The sequence below is a fragment of the Styela clava genome, chromosome 14 (assembly GCF_964204865.1).
Source record: "Styela clava chromosome 14, kaStyClav1.hap1.2, whole genome shotgun sequence".
Lineage (NCBI taxonomy): Eukaryota > Metazoa > Chordata > Ascidiacea > Stolidobranchia > Styelidae > Styela > Styela clava.
Window position 1 is genome coordinate 11,139,094 of NC_135263.1, and position 26,781 is coordinate 11,165,874.

Genomic DNA, 26,781 nt, shown 5'->3' on the forward strand with positions numbered 1-26,781 from the left:
CTAAAGAAAGATCGTAAATTCACGAACTTGAGTAGCGCAGAAGCATAGAGGACAGCGACGGACCATGTCCATGATAACACTTCTTTGAAAATTCGGTCTTGAGAATGATGGATTTTTCAAAATGTATATTGCGAAATACTGCGTTGATCAATATTGTTGCAACCTGAACGCAAATTGGGGATATAGGCTGCATGGCGGCGAGATATGGGTTATGACTGCATAATCATACTAGAAAATAAAATCTATACTGTTTATAATTTATTTTAAGCTTCTTCAAGTACAGTATGTGAAAATTCCGCGAAAGCATTCCGAAAATCGTTATATATACATAGACTTAAGTTGATGAGAACTAAAACTATTGCTTTTACTATTAAATCAAATTCATTCGATATTTCACCCTAATGTTGCTGATTTATTTTATTAAACGACAAACACCTTTTTTTACGTCACGCTTGACCGCCTACGTTACGCTTGACCGCCGGTCTTTCCATTAAACTTGTTGCTCTCGGTCTCTACCGTAACATCTCGGCGTAACCTTCCGTTAGATGTTTCTTTCGAGCTGTATCGAAGTCACAAAACCACATGTGTTGCTTATACTAACATACACTAAATTTCGCTACTGAAAGGCGGATTTTGATCTTTGAATTCAAAACTTTGTGCCCTGATATGCCAGGTGGGTCAAAAAAATTTACCATTTTTTACATACAGAATGTAAATAATAGTAAAATTTTTTTCGGCCCACCCTGTATATTCATTTTAAGATAGTTACTAAAATGAGTTTTATCAAACTATAACATTAGTCCACTTGGGTATTTTGTAGCAACATAAAAAAATTTCAGTTTTTTTTAAATATACTCCCATATTCCACCTAAGTTACAAGATTATCCCATTTTGATAGGCTGTGATAAATTGGGCCAGTTTCATATCGAAGATGCTATTCAAATCGACTACCCTAAATATTTTGTAGTGGATTCGTAGCAAGCATCATTCCAGTCTATAAATTAAATTCTTCGACCTAATACTCTCGAAGAAATTTAAGGTGCACTTGAAAAGTTTGCCTCCAGCTATTTTCTCGCATGGCAATCCAGGGAATTGTATAGTTTAACAGCTTGTACTGAGTGTCACTTGACAGTTCCAGACTGTAAACATCGGATTTAGGAATGTCAATGTCAAGTGGGTATAAAACAAAAGAAGGATCAAATAAAATTCTAACGGCGATATCTCTTTTATAAATCTCTTGTTCAGATTTGTTTTGTAATTCCAAACATTTTTTGGTCAAACTGGAGCGTGTTGTATTTATCTTTCAATAAAATTTTAAGAATTGAACGGTTTAACTATTTTGATTTTTTCTTGGAAAAATAAAATCATACCGGGAACTTTGTTGGGCATTGGCGGACTTCGTCTCAGTGACATGAATGCTCAAGCTAAATGGTGTATGATCATACGATGGCCAGCATAATTTTTGACATACAAAAACAATTTTTTTTTCATAACAAATTCATTTATTTTCACAGTGTCGCAAGCATCAACCAACATGAACAAAACAATCCTAAGTATTCTGGCACCAATAGTCAGGACACTACTTTCATCGAAAAAACAATTCGTTACGAAATCTTCCACACCAACCTATATATTCAACATGGCAAACATGAGTGAAACAAAAGGGAAGATCGACTGGTCAACTTAAATAGCAATTGAAGGCTATGATTTCATAAAATAGATATTTCAACAGTGCTGCATTGATAATTTGCTTCCAAAACATTTGGCAAAAATAGAAAGTTCCATAAAATGTTTTGGCGTGATTAAAATTTCGCTTTGCTTGTTTTTGGTAAGGCTTGATTTGAATTGAGGTTTATGGAATGAAGACATCGCTTAGGTATGAAAATACTAGTAGAAAAAGAAATGCGTTTGGCTTAAAGATTAAACTTGCTTGTGAGATGAAATAACAGCTTTAAAATATTTAAAAAGTTGGAATTTCAGTACAAATTCAAGCAATTAAAAAGCATACAGACTACGAAACAATGAAGTTACCATAATAGTGTAAGTTAAATTCATTTGTTCGGATTCAGGATCATGCTGAGAAAAAGAGTCTAGACAAGCCGCATACAAAAAGGCAAAAAAATTTAGAAGGCAGAAAAAGGTGAGCAAAAAAAAATAATAAAATTTGTTTGAAATTATAGAAACACAATGATTTGATTATTAAAATTATGAAAAAATAAATGATAAAATCGTTCCCCAGGTAACATTAACTTTTTGTAATAATATCGTTAAATGTCAAGCAGTAGACTATATTTCGGTGACAGTATCAAACAACACGAGAGATAAAGTGCCTCAAGGAATACACGAACAAAAACCGTAATCTAAATCACATCCACGCCGTAAAATGTTACATGGCGTTCAGAACGATCATTCTATTATAAGTTTGGTTCTTTCTTGGTTTAAAATTATACAAGTGTTAAACAAATAATAAAAATCACATCTAGCGAAACTTTATAGCCTCAGGTCAGAATGAAGATTTCGTAATATGCATTTCTGAAACCAATAAAAAGGAGAAAGAAACGATGAACAAGTAACTGGATTGTCATGCAGTGAAAGTTTCATAAAAAGCACTAATAAATAAAACACAATGAAACATATAACTTGTACCTAAAATTGCTTTGCGTTTGAAATCGGTGATATATTACGAATATTGGAAACGAATATTGACATTTGAAACGCTATCAAAGTAAGTTGCTATATTTCGCAATTTATCAACATTTCTATATCCTGGACCTAACTCTATAATGTCTATATGATCCCCATTTTATGATTTCACAATGATAAACATTTACTGTTATGTAGAGACTCATAAAAAAAATGTATCAGCGTTCCACAATATTCGGCTATCGTTCATGATTGCATAAAAAGAAAAAGAAAAAATTTTTTGTTCAATATTAGACTAATTTCATATCACTCAAGACAAAAGGCAAGATATTAAAAACGAAAAAACTAATAACAAAATAGTTGAAATAAAATTCGAAAATGTTGTTGATAAAGCTCTGTTACACGCAGGATCTCCTCTTTTGCAAATTATCGGAGCTCGTTGGAGACAAGTTGGACCTGGTAAAAAAAAAACGCTGAAAATCACATACCCGTTTACCTCAGTCACAAGGCGTATTAACTTTCTTGTGTGTGTGAATAGTTTAATCATAATGGAATTTTGAATCTACTAATCAGAATAGTTTGTCAGTAGGCCGTCTATCCTGCAAACGGGCAGTTTCGCTTGAATACGAGCTAATCGTCGATATCATATTATAACTTCAGAAGCCTATATGTGAATTCTCAATCCCCAAAATACGAAAAGGGAACGACAGTTACGTTGGCTTTATTGATGACATGACTGCCGATGATTGCTTTAAAATCAAGCAAAGAAGCCATTACCACCTACTACGTGTAAGAATGCATCATCATTGCTAGTTCAATTTACAACCTATCTGTGCGAATCTATTTTTTCTGATCTTGTTACCAACAAAGCAAAGTCTAGGAACCGCCCTGATGTTGAAAGTGACAATCGCCTGCCTATATCAAAGACGGTGCTTAATATAAGGAACCGGTGACCGTACATTCGAACCCACGTACATTTGAACCCATGTGTATATCCGCGGGTTCAATCTATATGCGGGTGCTAAAACCCATGAGTTAGGGTTAGTATGGGTTCAAATATCCGCAAAACAAAAAAAATTTCCACAGGTGCAATTGTCGTGGGTTCAAATGTACGGGAACCTAGTTAGACAGTCCCAAGCGCAAGATTCCCATTGATTGTTTACTAAAAAGCTCTGACTTTTTTGCCCGTGCTTTGTTTTTGCATTCTATAAGAGGTCGTAAATACATATCACAAGCTAACACGTCAACTTTTTTAGAATGATGAACAGGGGATCACGAGTGCAAGAAGCCTCCGGAAGGGGCCACGAGCTATAAAAGTTTGAGAACCACTGGTATACACTATTTACAACATTTTCTTAATTTGGAAGTATTAAAAAATATTGTTTAGTCGTAAGATATTACCTTTGAATCCTGGTTTGCATACGCAGATGAAAGAGTGTTTGTTCTCATAACAATCTCCGTCATTTGCGCATGGATGTAAACTACATATTGGGAAATCGACATCTTCAGTGACAAATGCGGTTGACGAACGATCTTGGTTTCTTGATACTTCGCTGGCAGTGAAGGATGGTAGTGCAATTTGATCGCTGCTGGTTGTTACTGGCTCATTTTCCGATAACATGATAGTTGATTTTAGCCCGATATATTTTACTGACTGTGTTGGGTCTGGATCAGGAATAGACTCTCCATTCTCTTTTCCACTTTCGTGTACATTTGTAAGTTTCTCCAGTTTGAGTTCGTTGGAAGGAAATAAAATACAACCGAGGATTTCGTCGCTGAAGTCACCGCAATCGTTGGCACCGTCACATCGTGTAGAAGCGTCGACACAATTACCATTCAAGCAATAGTATTCACCACTTTGTTGGCATTCTGAAAAAAGAATAAATGAGTATATTTTCGCCACAATAACAGAACACATGCACAGCTAGAATTATTCTGTTGGCGTTTATTTATTAGAGATGCAAACATGCGATATCGCCCGAAAACCCCTGCCGACATAATGATGAAGAAGTGAGCATAAGTAAGCTGCAACTTTCACGATTACTCATACATCAAATATTGAGGCGGTAGAAAAAATCTTCTATGCCAGTCCAAAAGTGTATGGGTACTTTATCTTAAAAAAAATATTAATTCCATCAACGTAGAATAAGAAACAGGGCGATTTTTCACGTTGTTTACTACAACATACTTTCTGACTGAACTAGTATAAAATTACAGGCAATTTAAATTGCTTTGAGAAGTCCTAAAAAAGTGTAAATTAAAGCTTCACAAAACATGTAATTATAGAAAGTGGTTCAAATCCGGTAATTGGCAACTTTAAATGTATGTTAACGTTAATAACGTACGTGCTTTCATACCCGTTTTTTGTTTTCCATTTCCTGATTTTAATGAATTTTACAATTGTTTGTTTATATATATACATTTTTGAGGATTTTAGTGACTATCCATAAAATAAGATTGAAATTGACGTTTCATCCGCAATATGATTGATCAGCTATATAGATTGTGTAATTTTGATTTACCGAATATTTGGCTCACATACGAAAAGTTCTCGAACTCTTCCGTGCATTCCTGCGATTGCTACAACGAAAAGAGACAAAATTATTGCCGCTTCCATTACTTACCACAACGTTCTTCGTCCGATCCATCTTTGCAATCAGGAAAGCCATCACAAAGTAAGGTTCTTGGTACACAATCACCCGGGCGTGACCGACACTGAAAAGCGTGTATGGATGAGCAGAAGTTTTCTTGTACCGTTATGTTTGTAGCTGGACCTCTCTTTCCTTCGGCCACGGTTCTGTTTTTCTGTACAATAAGATTCCCCGAAGCTGAATATTCCGACGATGCCTGCACAGTTGATTGAGGTGGATCAGTCGCTTCAAAGAATCGATCTGTAAGTTAAAAAAAATATTGTGAAATAATCATAACCGAATGCGCAATGAGCACCCCGGTTTCAGGCTGTTCGCAACCGCAATCGAATTAGGGAGAATCTTTTTCTCGTTGGCGACGTAGTAGTATGTCTAAATTCATGTTTTGTGCTATGTAGCTGGGTTTTGTCCACAAATGTTATCGTCCATAATTTGTGTTGTAAAAATTGGGTTTCGAAATCTTCTGACATATCGAATAAATGAATCACAAAATACCGATGAAATTGTCATTCATTATTTCCCTAATCTCCAATAATATCGGATAAACAACCCATAAAATTACGTCAATAGGCTTCATAACTAACCATCGTTAAAATAAACAGGTAATTTCGTGAACACGCAGGTTTATCCCAGCAAAGAAATTCATTTCTCCTATACACTACATCGCAAGTATTCAGGTAGGCTATGTCATAACTCCTGTTTTTGCTAAAGCGATGTAAAACATCATATAAATTTGCAATGTCAAACATGACTGTCTTGCAGATGGCAATCGATTTCCATCACTAACGTTACGCAAATCGAGTATCTGAAAATTTATTTCAAATTATAGAATGAAAATAACAGTAAAAGTTAACAACAAATCTGTTAATTCAGACTGCTTGTCATTGCTTTGCTTATCACTATTTGTAATGGCTGTTTGTTGGACCCATGCAGAGCACGAGAAACAGGTTTATGGGTGATGACTCGTACATTTGAAAATAGTGTGTACACACCAAGCATGGCCCGAACAAGTCATTTTAAATATCGAAATATTGGGTTACTGAGCTGTCAAATTTTTGTACCTAACTACATGTGATCGAACATACCCATGATTAGATTAGGTGAATATCAAAATACCAGGTGTATCACACACGATTATTCACAAAGGGATTCCAGAAGAATGAAAAGCTTTGTTTAACTCGATTGTTCCTATTCAAATATACCAACTCAATTTAGTTAATGACAATTTCCCATAATATGTATATTGTATCTGCTGAAACAAATCCGCTTCATTACTGAATAATCATCCCCAAACCAAAATCTGGCTTCGGAAGTCTTGAAGTAAAGCATTGCCAACTGAGTGAACGAACTGAGTCCATGTGAAATTTAGACTTAAAACTTTGATACAGAAAAGCGGGTGTGTTATTTTCGCATTGTCGATGTTTTTGTATTCTTCTGAACATTTTTTTTTAAATTCTCATGACAAGATCTTCCGTAAGAATGTAATTCTGTTCACACTCAATGATTCATCATAATATACTGCGCAGTAATAGAGGAACAGGCTTCAAGTGTAAGCAGAAAGCCTACACAATTCGTACATTAGGAATAAACACATTGTAAAATCTGATACAAAAATATTATTTATTGTGGGAGGTTTATTAATTATTTTCACATGAATAATCCGATAAATTGGTTTTAGACGAACGGCGGAAATAATATTTGTTGACCTATTGTCTGAATAACTGTGGTTTGGACTTGGTACTGCGCAAGTTTGCGTACGAAAAGTAATAATCGATTAAAGTATGAGCAGAATCTTTTTCGAAACGAGTGGAATTGAAATAACCAATCATTTGCTCTCTTGTAATTTATATTTGGTGACTTTTCATTTTGTGGGTCCCCCTACCTGAAGAGGGAAAAACTATTTTAACTTCAAAACTGTGCGGACTCCATTAATAGCCTCAACAGTCCATGCAACTGTTTCAAGAGGGCGGATTAATGGAATAAAAATATAATTGCACCTATGGAATAATATTTAACTAAATTGAAATACAATGAAGATATTGCTAAGTTAGACAGTATGAATGGTACAACCTGTCTACCATTTGCGCTACTACAGATTCGCCAAGACTGGCGGTTAATAAACTGCAACTTCTGGCATAGATATTTTATGAAAACTCCGGAAACACAGTATTAGAACTTATTTCATTTTATTAGTATGAAACAAAATAAACGATAAGGAGTAGTAATAAATAAGAAAGTGTAAACCGCACAGCAAAAAAATTAAGAATATCAAAAAATAACATAAAAAGTTGACGATTATATCATGTAAAACATTCAAAATAATAAGGTTAACGAACGGAGTGCACTATATTAAAGTCAACTATTCTAGTGTTGTTTCTACGGGCTTTTTGAACTACATTTGTCTATGCTCAATCCAGAGACGCCATGGTGTATTGAAATAAATCATTCAGTATAATCCATATAATGTCTCGCAACAAAAAGCGTTTTAGGTTTAGAATACTGTATTTGAGGTATGAAACATAGTAATCGTTATAAAATATTGCTTATATTCAATACCAGTTTACTTTCATCTAAATTTCGGAATGTCAGATTCTTCATAAATTAAACTATTGGGCTCCAGATTTTCCATGATTAAGCTACAAATGGTCTAATGCGCGTAAGTAATTAAATTAATATTATACAATTCATAATCACAGTGAGGTGACGGTTTAGGCGTTACCTTCAATCTTTACGAATTTGCCATTATCAATAATGAACTGCTCATACACGGGTACTGTTCAGACATGCCGTACATATGTACCGTGTTTGATATGGCATTATCCTTTTAGTTGAGCAAAGCAAAGCGTAGAACAATTCAAATTCGCTCAGTCGTGACGAATTTTCGTAGGTTTACTTTTCGTGGTCATTTGAATTAACAAAACATACTCTATCTAAAAGCCCTTATAAAGGGTACTTAATACTTTTAAGAGTATAGCTTTAATGTATACTAAATCAACGTAGCCATGCTCGGAGGTAGGTATTTAGCTGTACTTTTGATAGATTTTGTAACAAAAAACAAACGGTTTGGCAACAGCACATAAAGTATCGAAATACAAAACACAATTTTTGTTTCAGGACATTTTATATTTTTTGAAAGCGTAATAAATTTTGTTTGGTGCAATAAATCGCTCATTTTCAGTCATAGATTGGTGTCGATAATGATCTATACCAGCTATATATAAACAAAATAGCCTGGTTAAACTTGGTACCTCACAGTTCAAAATTAACCTTCAGAATATTCTTATGGGAATAACATTTCGCAAGTGATGAATGAACACCAGTCTTATTGATATCAATTAAAGTCATTGGTTATTTACGGTATAGTCACAACTAACCGCCGTTCTAACTACTTAATCAACGCTGAAAAAAGAACACCGCAATTTGCGTTTGCGTGTAAAATTTAGAGTTAGTTTTGCAAATTGGGCGATGAGTGATACCCTTGAATCATTGTTATATGACCCATTGCTTGTATGAGTCGAAGTCATTTGGGAAAATGTTACTTTCCACTTTTGGGTAATGTGCCCAAATGTACCAAACCCATTTTCATGCTTAATTGCATTTATTAGACCTCTTAGTGCCTAACATGCTAAGCGTTTTAGTACTGAAATGCATTATCGGTGTTTCGTTTTCAACGTCGTACTAAGAAAAATAATACTTCATGCTTAAAATCAAGTATAAAATGTGATGTATAACAAAATAACAGTAAAGTTTCATAGAAATAAATAAAATATGATTGATATGCAAACTTTCGAGGCGTAAAATTGGTATTTCGACCAAATGCTCACTCGCGTACAATTATTTGCAACTATTTTTTAACCGCCCAACTACTGAAAATAGCGTAAGAAACCCGTGAGATATTTCAAATAAATTTATAAACTTTGAGGTATTGAAGAAACGATGTAGGAAAACCCGAGCCAAACAGACCACATGCGCAGTTTATCCTACGACAGTGCGCCTATCAGACGTCTATAAGAAGTTTTATAATTGTACATCCACACTTATTCTTAATCTTGGTGAATTAGGAGAAGATGATTGTGATAAAAGTCTTGAATACAAACTACCAGCTGATGATAAGTCTATTCCTGTTCCAACATTAATGTTTATATTTGTTTGAATTGTATTGTCCGGTTCAGAGTCTGCTCCAGTTTCAACCAGTTTTCCCATTTGGTGTAAAAGTTGGGCAACGATTCCGCGGAATTTTTTCCGTTGTTTCTCAATTTTCTTTTTTAATTTCAAAGTTTCGTTATCATCACTTTGTGATGTAGTCGACATTGCTACTGTTGTACTTTTTGTTGTGTGCTCGGGTGAAATGATTTTTGGCTCGACAGTCGTTAACAAACTTTCTTCTCGTTTAGCTTCAGCTGGTTCGGGCGAAAGTGGAATTACTTCGCCATTTTCAAATAAAATAATTTCTCCAGTATTGTGATTTATTTCGATTTCACCGTCTTTTAAAACGGAGACGTCGTGATTATCTGTGTCATTTGATTTAGTTGTTTCGGTCCCCGGCACCTTCTCGAGTAAACGTCTCCTTATGTCGTCCTCGTCTCCCAACATTATGTAGTCATAATCAGATTCTAATGCCAAGTCATTCGCATTATTTTCCTGTTTTTCAGATGGTATCAAAATAGGAACATCTGGCTTTTGTGGGGGAGGTTTCATAATCACCACCGGCGGTTTGAAGCTAGTGGGTTCCGCTTTTTGTTGGTCGTCTGCACCGTTGAGTACATCAGGTAGACTGATCGCTACGCCGTTCCTGTTATCGATATAGTAAATGTAGTCCATGTCGTTAGGGGCCGCCTTGATATCTTTCGATGGTGTGTGATCAATGTCGAAAGTATCAAAATCGAGGCCTCCTTCAAAAACTGGTCTCATATGTGGAATAACAGGAATTGATTCGAAGTGCAATTCTGTAAATAGGAATATAAAAGTTATTTGCTGAGATCAAAACAACTAAAAAATCCATGCTCAAACAAAAATATATCCTATCCTAACAAATCAAAGAACATAAGCAATCGAAATCGCGTGGAATACTAACAAGAACCCGCGGAAATTGATTCGCAATCTGGATCGCGGGTGATCCAGACACGGATTATACAAAATGGATTAAGGATGTTACAGCGCTTTCGACTAAAATGGGTCGAAATGCTCGATTGTCAAAGTATATTGCGAAAGTGGCCAGCAGATTGACGATGAACATGGGATTGAAGGAAGTATATATGTTAGAACCAAGAAGATTAATTTGTTGTTAATTGAGAGAACAAAAAAAAAGAAGAGAAGAAACAGAAAATAGAGAAAGAAAGATAAAGTAGAGTGCAAAAAATTAATTATTGTGAATTTTCCTCCTTAATTACGACAAAAGAGTTTAATCTGATTGTTAGTTTGCATATTACGTTACCTATGTCAAATAATTACAAAAGAATACTGGAATTTGGTTAATAACAGAATGGAAAGATGATTAGTAGAGTTATTTGATAGAATAGATCACGTGCATCACAATCCCAAGTCAGGAACATGGTGTCTCACCTGTAATATTTATTTTCCTTCAATTCCATATTCATTCATTCGTCAGTTTAAGTTTTGGCCACTTTCATTGTTTCTTTAGGACTGATTGTCTTGCGGCAAATTGGAATTTACACTACGCTTCTAACGCTAAGCCTTTAAATCTACCGTTGAGTCTGACCGTTCGAAGCGAATTACCAACGCAATAAGCAACCGACGCGTTTTATCATACAAAATGTATAGAAGTAGATTTTCGTAACCAAATAAAAGCAATACACAAAAACAAGCAAGATATACGTCATAATGTGCAAGTGTACTTCATATAGTCCAGCTCTTTGTCTAAATTGTTCCCGTTTGTACAAGTTTTTTCTCCTTTCACATTACGGACTTAGGTTAAAAAATTGATTCTCAAGACATAACAATTGATTCAAAGCAGCAGCAACAGTGGTTTGCCATGAAAATATTTTGAGGATCAAATATTGATCAAATCTAAAACTTACCGGTACAATTAGCCTCATCTTCTTTATCTGGGCAATCGTGTATTCCATCGCAAACTTGAGTTTGTGGAAGACAAATAGATAAATCCGATTGACATTGAAACTCTTCTTCAGTACAAGCATCTTCATAATCACCATAATCCTCCGGTTTTCTTACATTTGGTTCCACTGGTGGTAAGGAAGCAGTAGTGGTTGTTGTCGTTGCAGTGGTAGTAGTTGTTGTGGGCGCCGTGGTCGTGGTCGTGGTTGTTGTTGTACTTGTGGTGGAGGTAGGTGGCGTCGAGATTCCAAGCTCTATAAAAAGAAAAAAACAGTAAGATTCAAGTTGTGTGTAAATAGCGGTTGCGCCATATAATGTTGATTTTTCAAAATGATGTCCCGCAGAACTGTAAGTATAACATACTTCAGTAAGTCCATTGAAATAAAAATAGACAATCGGGTTTATGATTAACTAATATACATATTTGTGCAGAGCGGCAATGAAGCTCAAAAATTACCTTCAACCAAACGCAATCCAAACGTTTTGAGCACCGGCCATCTATGGGCAGTCAACGGTAAAAAATTGTATTTTGCAAATTTGCACTGAACTTAGACAAGGTTTCCTATCACAACAGTCGGTTGATATTGTCTGTGACCCTGTTCGCCCAATAAAACAATTACCCCTGACAGCTTGTATTATTTCATCATTGCGTTTTGGGAGTTGCTAAAACATCATATTGATGCTAACTGATGGATTCTTAAATTTACTTTAAAAAACTGTAGGCGTATTAATTGCCCAAATGGAGCATTGTCTAAGAATTACTTCTAGGAGACAAAAACGTGCTTGCTATTTTTGTGCGCTCATATGGACATGGCTTTCAACAGACCAAATTTTCTGTTCATAACACGAAATCTTGAAGCAAATTGTATTTTACATTGCAACACTTTACACGCCAAAGTGCCTATTCAGCGAAAAACATTCACTTTATCACGGACCGCTAAGCACACCTATTGTATCATGATCTCAGGGAGCAGATTACTTGTGGAACGAGACAAGACACCCAGTCGCCCACGCTCGTAGCGTCAGCCGTCTCGAAAGGTAAATACGTCTAGGTAACGGAACGGCACGCCTGTTTGGCAAAGTCCAATTTAAGAAACAAAAAATACCATACAAATTGATGGTATATTTTTAAACCGTTAATATAACCTCTATTATAGTTATCAACAAACTGGCTCTCCCTCTTTTTCGGTGATTTCGACGAATTTGATTTGGAGTAATAAACGTCCTGTGGTGCTAAACACCGATGATTTAATGCGGCTAGAATTTTGTTGTTTAAATCCAATTTATTTTTTATTGAAACTGAGAAAGCAAGACTCATTCTATTTATTCATAGACAGATTAGTTGAAATTCTGTAATAATAAGTTATTACCACTTAATTTTTTTTTATATCAATTCAAACCGGGTTAATGGCAAGACCGTAAGTTCTACTTTTAGACATTGTGCATTTGCTCTGATGTAACAATATAAATTACTTGTATATCCGCACGCTTTCACATATTGATAAATAAACAGTGTTTGTCAAGGCGTGCTGGATTATTGAATAACATCTTTTACACATGACTGCTTCATACTCTCCGCCCGGCTCAAATGAAATCAATCTCAAATATTTTTTTTTGAATTTTAAGTATAAACAACATACCTTCGCAATTTGCCGGGATTTCATCTGACCCGTCGGTGCAATCTTTATATCCATCACACATGAGAAAATGCGGAACTTGTTCTCCGCCGGTAAAACAAGAGAAGAGGTCATCTTCTTCAATATCATATTCATCGTATTCGTAGTAATCGTCGTCGTTAGCTGGGTCCTTGTCCAGATAAGTGTCGTATTCTGAAACATAAAAATAAGTACTTGTGGTTAAGTCGGTACCGGTGAATCGTCCACAAGGAATTATTATTAGTAGATTATAAGTGTGTGCAACAAATAATGTTGAGCACCGTTTAGTTTACCTAAATCATTACACAATTACGAAGTTTCTAAAGCTGAGTCTACTCCTGTCAGATAATTCAAAACCACACGATTTGATAGCAATAATGCAGGAGGTCCCATTATCAAAGAACCGTTCTCATAATGTTGTGATTGACTTCAAAATCACAACATCTATAGATCGAGCCAAAGGTAATCGCGTCGTGAATATGCGCTGCTATAATTCACAGTAACTTGCATAAGATAATTGAAATTAGTACATAAGTTAAACAATATACTAAGTTCAGGCACTAAAACCGATGCCGAGAATATGGAATATTTATTTTTCGCGACGCAATTGACATTCCGGCTTTCAAAAATTTTAAACTTGCATGAATGTTGTCATACCTTTATATGTATCTATATAAAAACATAATATCCAATAATGTCGTCGATATAAAAAGTTTTCAAGTAAATACCAAAACAAAGGATTATGATGGTCATATTATTGAAAGAATTTTCTTATGAAAACGTCAGCGTGATTCAGCTTTCTGAATGAATTCCATGCCTTGGTTAAAATTAGAATCGTTATTTCCAAAATCACGACTGGATAGTCTTGCTACACAGCAAGGATATATTTTAAAATTTTGATAGAAGAAATACGTCTCATTTTGCGAGAGACTCGACCCCATTTTTAATTGCCAATCAGGGATCATACTTTCATATAAATATGATAAGATAAAAGTACTTTGTACGGGCGACTTATGACATGTCGGCGCCACTTCAACAGTCTCGAGAGTCGCCAAATCAGAGATTTTCCCACGGATGGTAAATAAATATTAAACGCACGCCTAGCAACCACTAAATTGACACTTTGCTTGTTCTATCTTGTGTAACGTTTAGGCCTTCATATAATTTGCCCCCTTCGACGTCTATGGGACCAGCGGAAGTAGATTAACACCGTGGACGTATCCAGCTTTTCCCTTTAGTTCTAATTTTTTTTCGACAAGGTTTGTTACCATATGATGAAAGATTAGTTCAGTGCCATCCTTCACAAAATTCAAGCATACAAATATCCAATACGTAAAGTTACAATTATTTGTTACTTACCAATACCTGCTACTCTTCGTTTCCGCTCATGTAATGTCCGTCCAATAGACGTGCTGCACAGGACAGCTAAAAGCAGTAGAAGCATCGCAGTCTTCATTTCCAGTGTCGTATTATCCAACAAGGTCGCTTAGTTTATCAAGTTGCAGCAATCCGTATGATTTTCAATTAGATTGGTAGTTGTAATAATGATAGGCTAAGCAACAGTCTATCAGTATCTCTTGAATATTTGATTTTCAGTGAATAGTCCAAACAAGTTGAGCTGAAGTTGTTAGGTTACAGGGTTACGTTGGTGACTTATAATATATGTTGACGCTAAAATATAGAAAATACCAGTATATATGTTAATTGGATATAATTTTTGTTTATAAAAATAAACAAACTTTACACCCACACCTACAAGAATAGAAGTTTGGTTTACGGTGCATGTTTGACGTCAGCACCCCTAAACCTCACTGTTTGTCAGTCTAACTGACGCACGGAAAAGCAGAGGTTAATCTTTGTTAGACTACATACCGCCATAGCGCTTTCAAATTCAACAATTCGACTTGAGAATACATATGCGATCAAAATAACTGACCTTCCTTGAAAGAGTTCACTGCATTGCCGCTATTTTAAAACGACAAATATGGTTAGAACCGAAATTGTCGGGAATCTATTAACATTTACCTGCAGTCCATGCTGAATTTATGAGTGCGATACTCATAGCCGCTTTGCCGAACCCCGATGAATCAAGGTGTTCCTGCATTAAGCTGACTTTGCACTGAATCTGATTACTTGTGATTACCAGCGCAGCGATCAAAATTTTTCAATATTTAGAGCAAACAGCATATCAATATAAACGATCTATCTATCTTCTCAAACACACATATATACCCTACGGCTCGAGAAACCGGAGCACAAGTGCCAGTTATTTGGCAAACGAGCCTTTAAAAGCGAGAGTATGCGAACGGACGTAAAAAGCGACAACGTTTGTTCCTCTTCATATAAAACGGCTCGATGGTTCAGAATTATTCTACTGTCGGGAACTCGTTTATAAGGTGTCTGGTATGCTATTGTCAGTGAGGACAAAACGCCATTTTCAATACAGCTGGAGATGGTTGTGTATAAAACAAACTGGCGGTGATTTTAACATTCCATATTAGGGAATAGGGAACGTCATTTAAACATCAAATTGAGATACCTACATTACTGATAATAAGAGGTATAATCTTCGCCACGTGGATCAGATTTGATGCAAATTGGAATATTTGATTTCTCAGATTTATGCGAAAGAGTATTGAAATTCAAGCAAGCAAAATAAAATTGCTAACATCATCACAGTTTCGTCTTCCACCAAAACAGCTTGTTGCACTGGCATTGTTTTAGTCACAATCGCATGCCGTTTTTAAAATTATAAAAAGTAGTTTACGCGAAGTTGATATTTCGATTTCTACTTCCGTTAGAAATGATATCCATTGTTATTCCCCAGAGTTCGAGCAAAACTATTTGCACACAGTTATTTAAATTCCATTTTGACCACAAATACAGCCAAAGATTATTTACGGAGGGCTGGATATTAAAACTGGCGCCTTATGGCTGTCAATTCATAGCAGGGGCGATGGAATTTCGTTATATTTCTCTGCGGGTGACAGGAATTTTTTTGAAGACGAATACTGATTTATATTTAAAATATTCCGATATTTCATCGGAAATAGTTCGAATATTTCGACACTTCAATTATGTTAAACTATGAGCACTATGTGCGCTTAAATCCCTCCATCTATATATGATTGGTAACATACATATGCACGGCACATCTCAAATAATGATTTTAGTCGATCTTATTGTAATTTAGTCCTAATCAACAAAAGGCCTACATTATCTGCTAAGCTAAATGCCGCTCCGTCAATCACATCTTGTCAAAAATATAAATTCATTGCGCCACAACATTAAAGTCTATCCTCATGTCACTCGGAATAAGCTTAAGAAAATAATGAGGCTGCAAAATGATTCAACGACTTTTATACTTATATTACGGCGCTCCGTCCATCGATGACTAAAGATGACCACGCGGTATATCTTCTTTCGGTCATCCGTGAATAAATTGTTCAAGAAGAACGTCGACAGTCATAGATGCATTATCTACTCTAAGAGTAACAAGTTCATATCGTGGTATTGGTAATCATTTGTTTTCATATGAGTACGTACCTTGCGTTGACCACGAGTTGAACTAGACATTGTGTTTATCGATTTTTTTGGTGGAATAACAACAAAACGGTTTATAAGCAGGTAGTGTTTCCATGACGACAAATTTGATACATTTGTATGAGTATTCAGTACTCACAACCACACTTCATTGAAAAGATTTAAATTTAACAGTGTATATATATAGTATACAATATCACTTAGGGTTACATTTAAAGAAACTAGTAAATGGTTATCTCCGAGTGTCTGTAAAATGGGGGGGCAGAAGTGGGGTGGTTACGAAAGCAAGAGGAAACAATGAGGGATTGTGGTAAACGTGACATGAAAGCAGATGTCAGATATTTATCTGTGGTGGATATTAATTTGTAATGAACAAATAATCGAAGAATGCGCAAATACAATTATTTAGTAATCAAATCAATGTGCTTCACCTTAAATATGCCAAGCATGTCCGTCATGGCAACACCACAATATTTTGTTATATGCTTCTATTGAGAGAATGGATCGAGTCATTTTTATTGTCAAACAGTGTTTGCTTTTTTCACCGCAAATCATAGGAATTTGATCTTGATATACGTCAGAAAAAAAAGCGGTCTAAATTGGGAGCTATTGTTTAAATGTGGCTAGGGTGCATTATCAAAAATTCCACCATGATAAAGCATGACATTCAAATTTCGATTGGTTTGGTATATTTTGGTTAAATAGGGGCGATTGGGAGCCTAAATAAATAAGTATAGTAAGTTTACTATAATTTTACAGTATATAACTATATATTATTATATTCTATATGTGGTAGCTTATTAGACCATTGGTGAGTTGTTTGATTAGATGGGTGGGGTTAAGGCGTGAGACTGGTAATCAGAGCATAGGTTGATAGCCAATATCAGTTTTGAATTATACATTAATAATCAATGGTGCTAACATGGTTAGACAAAAAAAAGTTAACCGTGATGAAGCCACCATTGACAGTGTCTCCTAAACAAATATATGATTCATTATTTCTTGCGTAACTTCCAGAAGCTCCATTTGTAATAATTGCGGTTTTAATGTAATAATTGTCAAGGGAGTGTCTATTATTTTTAGTGATTAGTAACAAAAAGTATTATTACTAAACAATGTTTAACAGTCGAGGCTGCGCTCAGATATCTTCTCCTGTGAGAATTGAAATAGGATATATTAATCTGTGTTCGTCGATTATTTCCATCATCAATATTGTTCTGGGCTTTTTATCGTGATTCGTGAATACGTGCTGTTCATTAAATACCGTGCGTAACAAGTAATTACGAATAATAGGTAATAAAGTTATTTGTGAGTTTAAGTTATTCACTGAATTGGCGTATATTCCAATACCGTGCAAAGTATTATTTTTTCAAAAGATAGTCACCAATAAATTTGCTTTTAAATGCTGACCTTCCGTGAACAATATGAAAAAGCATTTGCTGGTAACGTGGATACTGGCCATGGCATGGCATTGCTTACCTTATTCTCTTTTATTTCACATCCTGATCATTTGATCGTGCTACACTACATTCCAACGTATCCAATGTTTTCTCAGTCAATTTTGAACCTTGCACGAGTTCTCGGTTATGTTTGTCTTCTACGTTCAAACTACGTATTCGTCGCGTGCCGGATTTTGTCTTTTAGCGAAGGTATAATACAACTAAAAATTATTATAAAATCAATTTCTCACGCAATATATACATTACTTGACTGATGTTTTTATTCGTACCGGCGTAACCTGGATACCCGTGTGCGGACACGCCTCTTTCACCAGTTAACCTATTTCGATTAAAGACTGATTAGCATTTGCAATATAGTTGAAAAAATTGTAATTTCACTGATTTTATGAAGTTACTAGCATTACTTTTTCAATTGTGTCAATGAAAAAGCGTGTATCCGAGCAAGTACAGTGCGACTAGTTCGAAAGGGATGTCTCAAAATGTTGTGTCTCACCTGTCCCGCACTCATGCGGTTTGACCAAATGATGAAGCGTCAACACTGTATTTGCTACTGGGTTATAAAATATCTGATACTCTGTGAAGTAAGTTATAAATTGGGATGGACTTGCTGAGTTTTTTAATTTCGTGATTGCCTTGAGAGTGCAATCCCATTACAAACTATTTGTTAGTTTAATTGAATAAATAATAATTGGTCTTCTTGCTCTTTATTATTAATTACAAACTTGTTAATAATTACAAATACCGGTTGAGCGTTTGAGTAGGATACTGACTCTGTTACCGCACAAAATATTAATGATGACAATAATGCATATGTATTGCAAATGCCGGACATAGCTTCATTAAAACGTTATAGAAATATATTTACGGCAGTTTCAGCAACAAGATTTGTGAATTGTCGTAGCAGGTGATTTATTTTCCCAACCAGTATCATACCCTGATTTATGAATTCGCCATAAAAAATGTTTGTTCATGATGGTATACGTTCGTGAAATATTCTGATTACGAAATATAGTCATCATAAAGTAATTTAAATTCCATAACTATATATATTTAGATGTTTACTTTCATGACCAATGACGTCATAACGTTTCTCGGTTACAAAGGACCACGTGACCTTTTGAGAAAGGGCATTGTAATTTTTTCTGCGACTGGTGCTCGGCCGAGTATCATCGAATGGTATGAAAATAAGATTCTTGCTTTTTCATAGATTCAAAAATCGATTGTCATAGAAAGTCAAAAATTAGGATTTCAATAAATAATGTTTAACGTGCTTCAGCGGAAGAAAACTACGCCAGCTAATCAAAGCATAAAATTTGCTGAGATTTCGTTTAGCTTGCTTCAGCAAAATTATGGCTAGAATTGAAAACTCAAAATTTGATAATAACAGAATTTCCAACACTGTTATTTTTTGCTGAACATTGCATAGTTGTTCATCGTAAGATCAAAGGATAAAAGTCAAATAAAAATGAATATAAAATTTGTGGGACTTATTTAGATCCTCGCAGTAGTTGAAAATTATACCTATCTTAATTGTAGTTATGTTTTATATTTATATATAACCGTTTATTGGATCGGTATGTTGCGAATGAGATGTCGTTCGCATGTGATGATGACATTGTACAGTTGAAATTCTGCAACTAAAAGTACCGTGAACTTGAATTTCTCTATAAAGTTGTTGTTTTCAAATAAATTTTATTACAAATCCATTTATTTTGATTAGTACTTGAATTTAACGATAATAAAAAGTTATCAATGTTTTTTCGTGTTTTATACTGATGAATCAAAGTTTCTAAACCACTGTATACATGATCCTGAATATGAAACTTTTATTCCATGTTCAAGTTTGTTGCGTATGGCAATTGAAAAAAAAAACAGATGTTATGAACGATAACAAATAGCTTAGTTGAACTTGATCAGAATTTTGACAAGTTCAAAATTTTTTCAACATTAGAAAGTATCAGATAACGATCGTGTCGTCAAATAACGTCAAGGCACCAGTCACACGATGTACGTCAGTGAAGAAAAAATTCATTGCAGCAAAATTTTATGTAACTGCTAAATAAGGATTGTAAACAGCAGGAAAAATTAAAATACCCATATTATATTAAAAACCATATTAAAGGAGAATACTTCAACTATGCAACGTAACTAATTGTGGTGACTTCATAGTCTACCTATAGGAATTGGGTAATATGATAATGACTATCATTTCAGACATTGCTTTGAAAATTGCAATAATGTGTGATCAGACATATGACAAATCCAAATTTATATTTAATTGTATAACCATGACTTTTTTAATGAAACTTCCTTCCACCGAGCCATACTGGATTCATACGTGCAAGAATAGTTAAAGACTAATTCACTGGGAAACATAACCCTAGGATATAAACCCGCGACATCGCGTTGAAGACTTATATCACGAACAAAAACGACAAAAATAACTATATTAACGTCCATAAAGTAAAGTATACCTTATACTGGATATTATTGACAAGTATCACGATGTAAAGGACATTATGATATCTTCGGAGAATGACGTTTATTTAATAATCCATTGCACATTGTATTTCTGGTGACCTGATGTCAGAGGCAACAACTTTTCGTGACTAAAATTAGCTTAGTGCTAGGTAATTTAAATCTTGTATCGGAAGATAGTTTTACACCGTATCACTCTCACTATGTCTTTGTTTATTTAATGATGTCGAACGTGCTAATCCAGTATGTTTCATCGATTGGACCATTGGAGACTTTTACTTTTCAATTTTATAAATCATACACGGAGAGAGCCAATATAACACGTGGGAAATTTGAAAGAAGCATTTTTAAAAGACGGTGGCCACGTTGTTTTTTGTATACAGTATGGAAAACTAGTATTCCCGGGTGTCATATGCCAGTTGATGACGTTTTCACAACATAAGCGGTAAAATCCATTTTCAAATCATGTTTGTATTTATAGATGATTTATACAACAAGATCTGAAAGTAGACGAAAATGAAATTTAAATTTAGTGTGAGAATATTACCGCCTTTCAAGCTCTGATTAATTCCGTGATTTGACACAAAGTTAATTAGAGACGTCTTGACAAATGACATTCCAAACTGTATGAGAAAATGTCTTCCTGGCTATTGCGACGTCGCTGATGATACAACTTTTGGATCACGAATCGGTCAACGTTCCACAATCAGTAAATATGCAGCATTTTATTATCAATTGTTTCTCTCAAGATTTTAAAAGTTTCAACGTTAGGCTGTTATTTTACAACAAAGAGATCGGCTTTTTTTTATCGTAAATGCGTAAAAATCGTATAATGGCGAAATCACATTTCTGTTGAATCCTAGTTTTAACTCTATACTGTTGAATACTAGTAGCATTTCTGAAAATATGTAAATCAAAGATTTCTCGTACTGAAGACGACATGAAAATAGATAAAAATAAATTTTAAAGCTAAAAAAACATAAACAACTTTTGGGAATCCTGGTCCCGATGACGGACATCATCCTACCTCATTTATATGAGATACAGACAAAAATCAGACAAGGGTGACATGGATTTGCCACTGGGACAATCCCAACATAACTTATACACATTGAATCATATCATATATGTGTGAATCGCACATCATGCAATTAGTGACATCATGATCAATTGGGTAACTAAAGCAGAAATATTTTATTTTTTGTGTTATTCGATTGTATAGTTCACTGGACACGGCCACATGATCGAAAACGACAGTTACGTGGGGAAATTTTGAAATCTTGTCAAAATATAATTAATTACGCAAAAGCTTGTTTCTCCTATTTTTTTCAGTTTGAAAACATTCTGATTTCAATTCCAAAATTGACGCAAATTCAGTGAGCTTATTAGTGCTAACGCGAATCGTAATGGGACTATTTATAGGGAAGGAATTTTTTGAAACTATCCAACGATCACTATTTTACATCAATTTTTTACGAAAGTAACTTGCGCTATTATTTCTTATTGTCAGATATATGGAAACGGAATATTTTATCCAAATTCTTCAGGACATATCCAATATAATTTTCCCATACAGTGCAAAGTAGATAGAGAGAATAAAAACTATATTATTTTGAATGTATCACTTGAATTATTGTACAAAACCCCTTTTTAGAAATATCATGTTTGAGGTTATGTTAAAACTATGTACATAATAGATTTCGCATGGGAATTATAGTCAGTTAGTTAATGAACCCGTGATAGAAAATTAGAACTTTCTCCTTCAGCTCTTGATAATCACGAAACAGAGTATTGTCCTGTTAGCAAGACAAATCAATCTTACTTAAGAAATTTTTGTTACGAGTATTTCATCATTGATGTAGGACCATTGCAGAACTATCATTTTTATTGTAGAGGTAACTTAATCTAGTATTATAGTTTTCATAGTAGAAAAAGGTAAACTGTTATAAACATGGCCGCATATTAAACAATGATTCAATTCAATTTTTTATTCAAGCCTCGTTTTATCGGGATCAGGCATAACTTTTATTTTAAACGAGAAATCAATCCTTTAACATGGATTTTCAAACTTTACGTAATTTCGTTGAACCAATAGAAGAACAACAGGAAATTTAGGGAGAAAGGGTTAAAAGTCTTGAGTATATATAATTGTGACATAATAAGTAAAAATTATATCTTTTGTTTTCTATTGTCATTTCTCTGGTGAGCCAATTCAAAATGAAGATGAATCACATGCTGTTGATATTTTCAATATTGTCCCACCTACTTAGTGTATATTAGACTCAGTGAATTAATCTTCTGTAACTATTACGCATTTTAACAGTGTATTACTATTTAGAGTAGTCATTTTCTAAAGTGCCAACTTCAGAGTTTGTTTTGGCTTAATATTTGAGGTATTTTTGAATCTTTTCCATGCATCGTTTTCTTCTCCAATTTGCGAACTCTGTTTTCGTTCAATATTGCTAACACAGACAAAAGCTTCCATTTAGAATAATTGAGTAAATTGATGAGACAAGGCACAAAAAGACTTTGTTTGAAATGTAGAGTTAATTTTTGAAGAATGAGACATTAATTATTGTGGGAAATATTGTAAGAGTAATTCTCTAAGTGGGTTGAAAGTTGGATCAATAATTTAGGAAGTGCTGTCAATTTTATTCGACTCTTCCAAACAGTAACAAGCCGGTTTCCGCCCACATCTTTAAAAAATCGGAAATTAGACTTCTAAATACCAAATATTTCACGAAAAATTACACCGTTTATTTATTGTTAACAAAATTCCTCTGTCAAAGTTGAAAAATGGATGACTAGTGACAGACATGAAACATAGCTTAATAAAAAACAATTTAACACTGTATCAGTCTCTGACAATTGTTATCTTGATTAAAATTCAACCTGTCCATAGAACATGACTAATAATTACCAAAGCATGTACTAATCTGTTATTTTCTATGTCGATACCAAGTATATAGTATAAATGATAACTTGAAATGACAATTCATTGATAACATCGGCTTATTCAAGAATAGTTTGTTTACTCAAAATTGAAGCATTTTCATATAGTTTACAGCCAGTTGTGAATATCGACCTTGTAAATATTCGAAATTGTCTATTTCGTGACGATATTCCAAAGCCGTCTATAACCAACACCGATATAACGGTATTCTTTAAATGTTGTTGCTGAAACATTTTCTTGTGGAAAGAATTTGTGTCATAAATTTCGAAATAAGCCGTTAAGAATGACTCTAATCAAGAAGGATGTGATTTTTGCGTGAGAACATACTTTTGTTTAGTCATATACGTAAAATCCAAAACGTCGTCACGGCGGAATGATAACGTCGAAAAAACACGCAAAACACGTCGCCCACGTCGCTATTATTAGGGAGAACTAACATGATATTATTGTCAAGAGAAAGTAGTCATTGTTCGTGTTTTACATAAATTATCCATATTAGGATTGTGGGAAATACAATACCCCGTGGTTTGGGTTAGACCGTTAGAAAGAGAAATGCTTTCTACATGATGGAAAGTATTTCCAATGATGCATGATGAGTTGAAACTTGCGATTATAATTTTATTTTGATAGTGTTGTTTGTTCTTTTCAAATTTAAGGAGTTTGCAACTATGCTAAACGAGATTGAATCATATATATCCGTTCAGAAAGTTGCATCTTTCACTTCCCATTCACTTTATTGAAATAATGCTTGATCGTTGCATGATGGTGATCAGGATCCCTGTGCTTATTGGAACACTGCAAACTGATACCTGAAATTTTTATACGTTGCGATTTTTTTTCATACATTGTTGTTAAAAATTTTTTACTAGTGATATTATATTATTTATTGAAGAATGTCTAAGCAATTGATGAATTGAATTTTTTCAATTCTGTGAAAGTTTGAAATTTGTCTTGAAACATATAAGATATCTACTGAAATACCGTAGAAAACAAGGAAAAAAACTGTTACGTTCGGTTTCCAGAGGTGAGAAATAAACGTTCTAAACATATTTCATTGCTGAGGAAAACTGTAAACAGTTCTAAAGTTTGTTAACTATACATCAAACGAAAATAGAAACTAAACGTACTTCTAATGTTAGCAACTGAAAATCAAAGGATGCAAAATAGATAACAATTCATAACAATGGGTGTCGAGCATAATGCTTCTCGGAATAACCTTCATTTGGCTTAACATAAAGTAGAAACGAATGGACGAGGCAACATGATTGGTCACCACTAGGGCTGGGAATTTAGGGGAAATAATTTAACCGTTAATCGGTTAAAATTGTTCCGAAGCAATGCGCGTGATCTTATCCTGGTATCGCTCGAAATTATTTACAGATCAAGATAGTTCCTTGGTCGCTCTACTACAAGAGATATGTAGCGTACTTCGGAAATATGGATCTTCTTCCTTTTCAAACTCGGGACGCAATTACTCTCATTAATACAAATCACGGCGCATTGAAAATGAGATTCTACTTTATTACCGTACTACAATCATTTTTGTAATTTTTTTGGTGCTTACCAACACAGTTAGTTATATTATTTAGATTCAAACGACACGGGAGATAAATTTGTAGTAAACTTTTTATTTATGAACAAATTGTACCTGAGATGTCAGTTAACGGTCAAAATAAATCGTAACCGTTAACCACCTGAAATCGGTCAAACGGTTAACTATTTCCAGCCCCAATCACCACTTGTTCTATCACAGTAAAATAACTGTTAATTTGAATCATTTTGCGTATTTCTCTGTGTAGCCTATATACCGTTTTCCGGAGTGAAACTATTACATATCGAACAGGAGTTAAAAAAGTACCATGCATGGAATATAGATAAATACTTTCAAATTTATATCAATCTCAGCATGATGAACTATTCACATTTGCGTTGAAAAACACTTGACCAAGTGGCTAATATTTAACAAAAAAAATACCACTTTGTTGTCACTTTCCTGGGAATACAACGATCTCATTGTAATAAACTCGAGTGCAATACTTAGACGAAACTGGTATCAGGTGTTTCTATTTAGGTTGTTGGTGTCGGGTTGTGACGTAAAAGCGACAATACTAAAACTAATTAGGACTGTGAAGTGCTGCAGGATGTTTGAGCAAGCAAGTTTTACATTCCGATCATTTAGTATCATCCTATTTGAGGTTAAACTGAATTTCAAGTATTTGCGTGAAAATATTTGACCGCATTCAGCTTGAAACGAACAACGTCGAGTTGATAAAACCAAACTTCTGGCAACGCCACAAATTTTCAGAAAGACGTAACAGCCAGGTCTATCTTTATTTGTAATATCGATGAATTAATTTTCGGAATAAACCAATTTTGTTTTATCAACTTTCGAATACTCTCTCTCTGGTGGAGTCTCAATCTATAGATTTTAATATTTGGGCCGTAATATTGGCATTTTCATTTGTTTCAATTGTAAATTAACTTCGCCTGTATGGTTTATCCATCGGGCATATATTCTACGTCCGGAAACGTACGAAATAGAATTCCAGACCAATGATACATTTCCAAGAATGTAAGACCGTTCTTATAATCTCACGATTCGTACTATAACTGATTCTTACATCGGTCATCATCTATAAAAATTTTGTTTAGTTTCGTAATCACCAAACAATGCTACAACAACCGTTTGCGAATAGAGCTTAAATTGAACCCAATTTTCATTCACTAACTTTTCTCAAAACCAAATTTTGCTCGGGCCTAGAAAATGGGTCGATGATAAACCTAAAATTGACCGTCACTTTTCCATACATGATATGTGAGTGAAATCAAATCAAGATTTTCGTTGATGGGCCGTATCAAAACACCATTTAAAAGTGTGCAATGTACAAAGTAAACAAGATGGTATGTAAGCTATAACTACAAGAGTTTTGCCAAATATTTAGTGTGTATCATACTAAATTATGTAAACAATTCTCAAACACTTTACGAGCTTGGGTGGGGTTGAGGTTTGATCAAACCTACATCCGGATCCGTTGACCCTAGATAACCAAAGTACTTTTCTCCATGTAACCCTAGGTTCCGGTATTCTGAAACAGACCTAAAACCTAAGACTTTGCTGGTTTTTAAAGGTAGTATTTCGAAATATACGCTATGCATAATTTGCTATCGTGTTAAACTTCCGATCACGCAGGAATGCCTTTGGTGTGTTCATCTTATACCTGATCTATTCTCCTTGATCCGAATCGGCGGATTCTTTTAAATAATATGAATAATGAACCATATATTTATATGGCTTAAAACAATCTCTTTTCAAGATGGCGACAATT

At 34.5% G+C, this 26,781-nt stretch overlaps 1 protein-coding gene across 2 annotated transcripts; it reads right to left on the reverse strand.

Annotated features, from left to right (window-relative positions):
- Nucleotides 1–1,499: 1,499 nt before the first annotated feature.
- On the reverse strand, nt 1,500–15,244 carry LOC120340842 (uncharacterized). 2 transcript variants are annotated; one of them, XM_039409224.2, is made up of 7 exons: nt 15,047–15,244; nt 14,381–14,692; nt 13,007–13,195; nt 11,330–11,620; nt 5,268–5,534; nt 4,045–4,512; nt 1,500–3,099 (listed from the first exon to the last, which is right to left on the reverse strand). In XM_039409224.2, the coding sequence occupies exons 2-7, from the start codon at nt 14,475–14,477 to the stop codon at nt 2,954–2,956; spliced, it is 1,458 nt and encodes a 485-aa protein (XP_039265158.2). In that variant the 5' UTR covers nt 14,478–14,692; nt 15,047–15,244; the 3' UTR covers nt 1,500–2,953. The 2 variants fall into 2 exon arrangements, with proteins under 2 accessions (XP_039265158.2, XP_039265156.2); XM_039409222.2 differs by lacking the exons at nt 1,500–3,099; nt 4,045–4,512; nt 5,268–5,534 and adding an exon at nt 7,442–10,237 and having other exon boundaries at nt 15,047–15,242.
- Between the last annotated feature and the right edge of the window lie 11,537 nt (nt 15,245–26,781).

Coding starts and splice junctions, on each gene's coding strand:
- LOC120340842 (XM_039409222.2), bottom strand. CDS start 14,477: ATGAAGACTGCGATGCTTCTACTGCTTTTAGCTGTCCTGTGCAGCACG. Junction 13,196..14,380: donor ACGAAGAGTAGCAGGTATTG/GTAAGTAACAAA, acceptor TTTATGTTTCAG/AATACGACACTTATCTGGAC. Junction 11,621..13,006: donor AATCCCGGCAAATTGCGAAG/GTATGTTGTTTA, acceptor TTCTTTTTATAG/AGCTTGGAATCTCGACGCCA.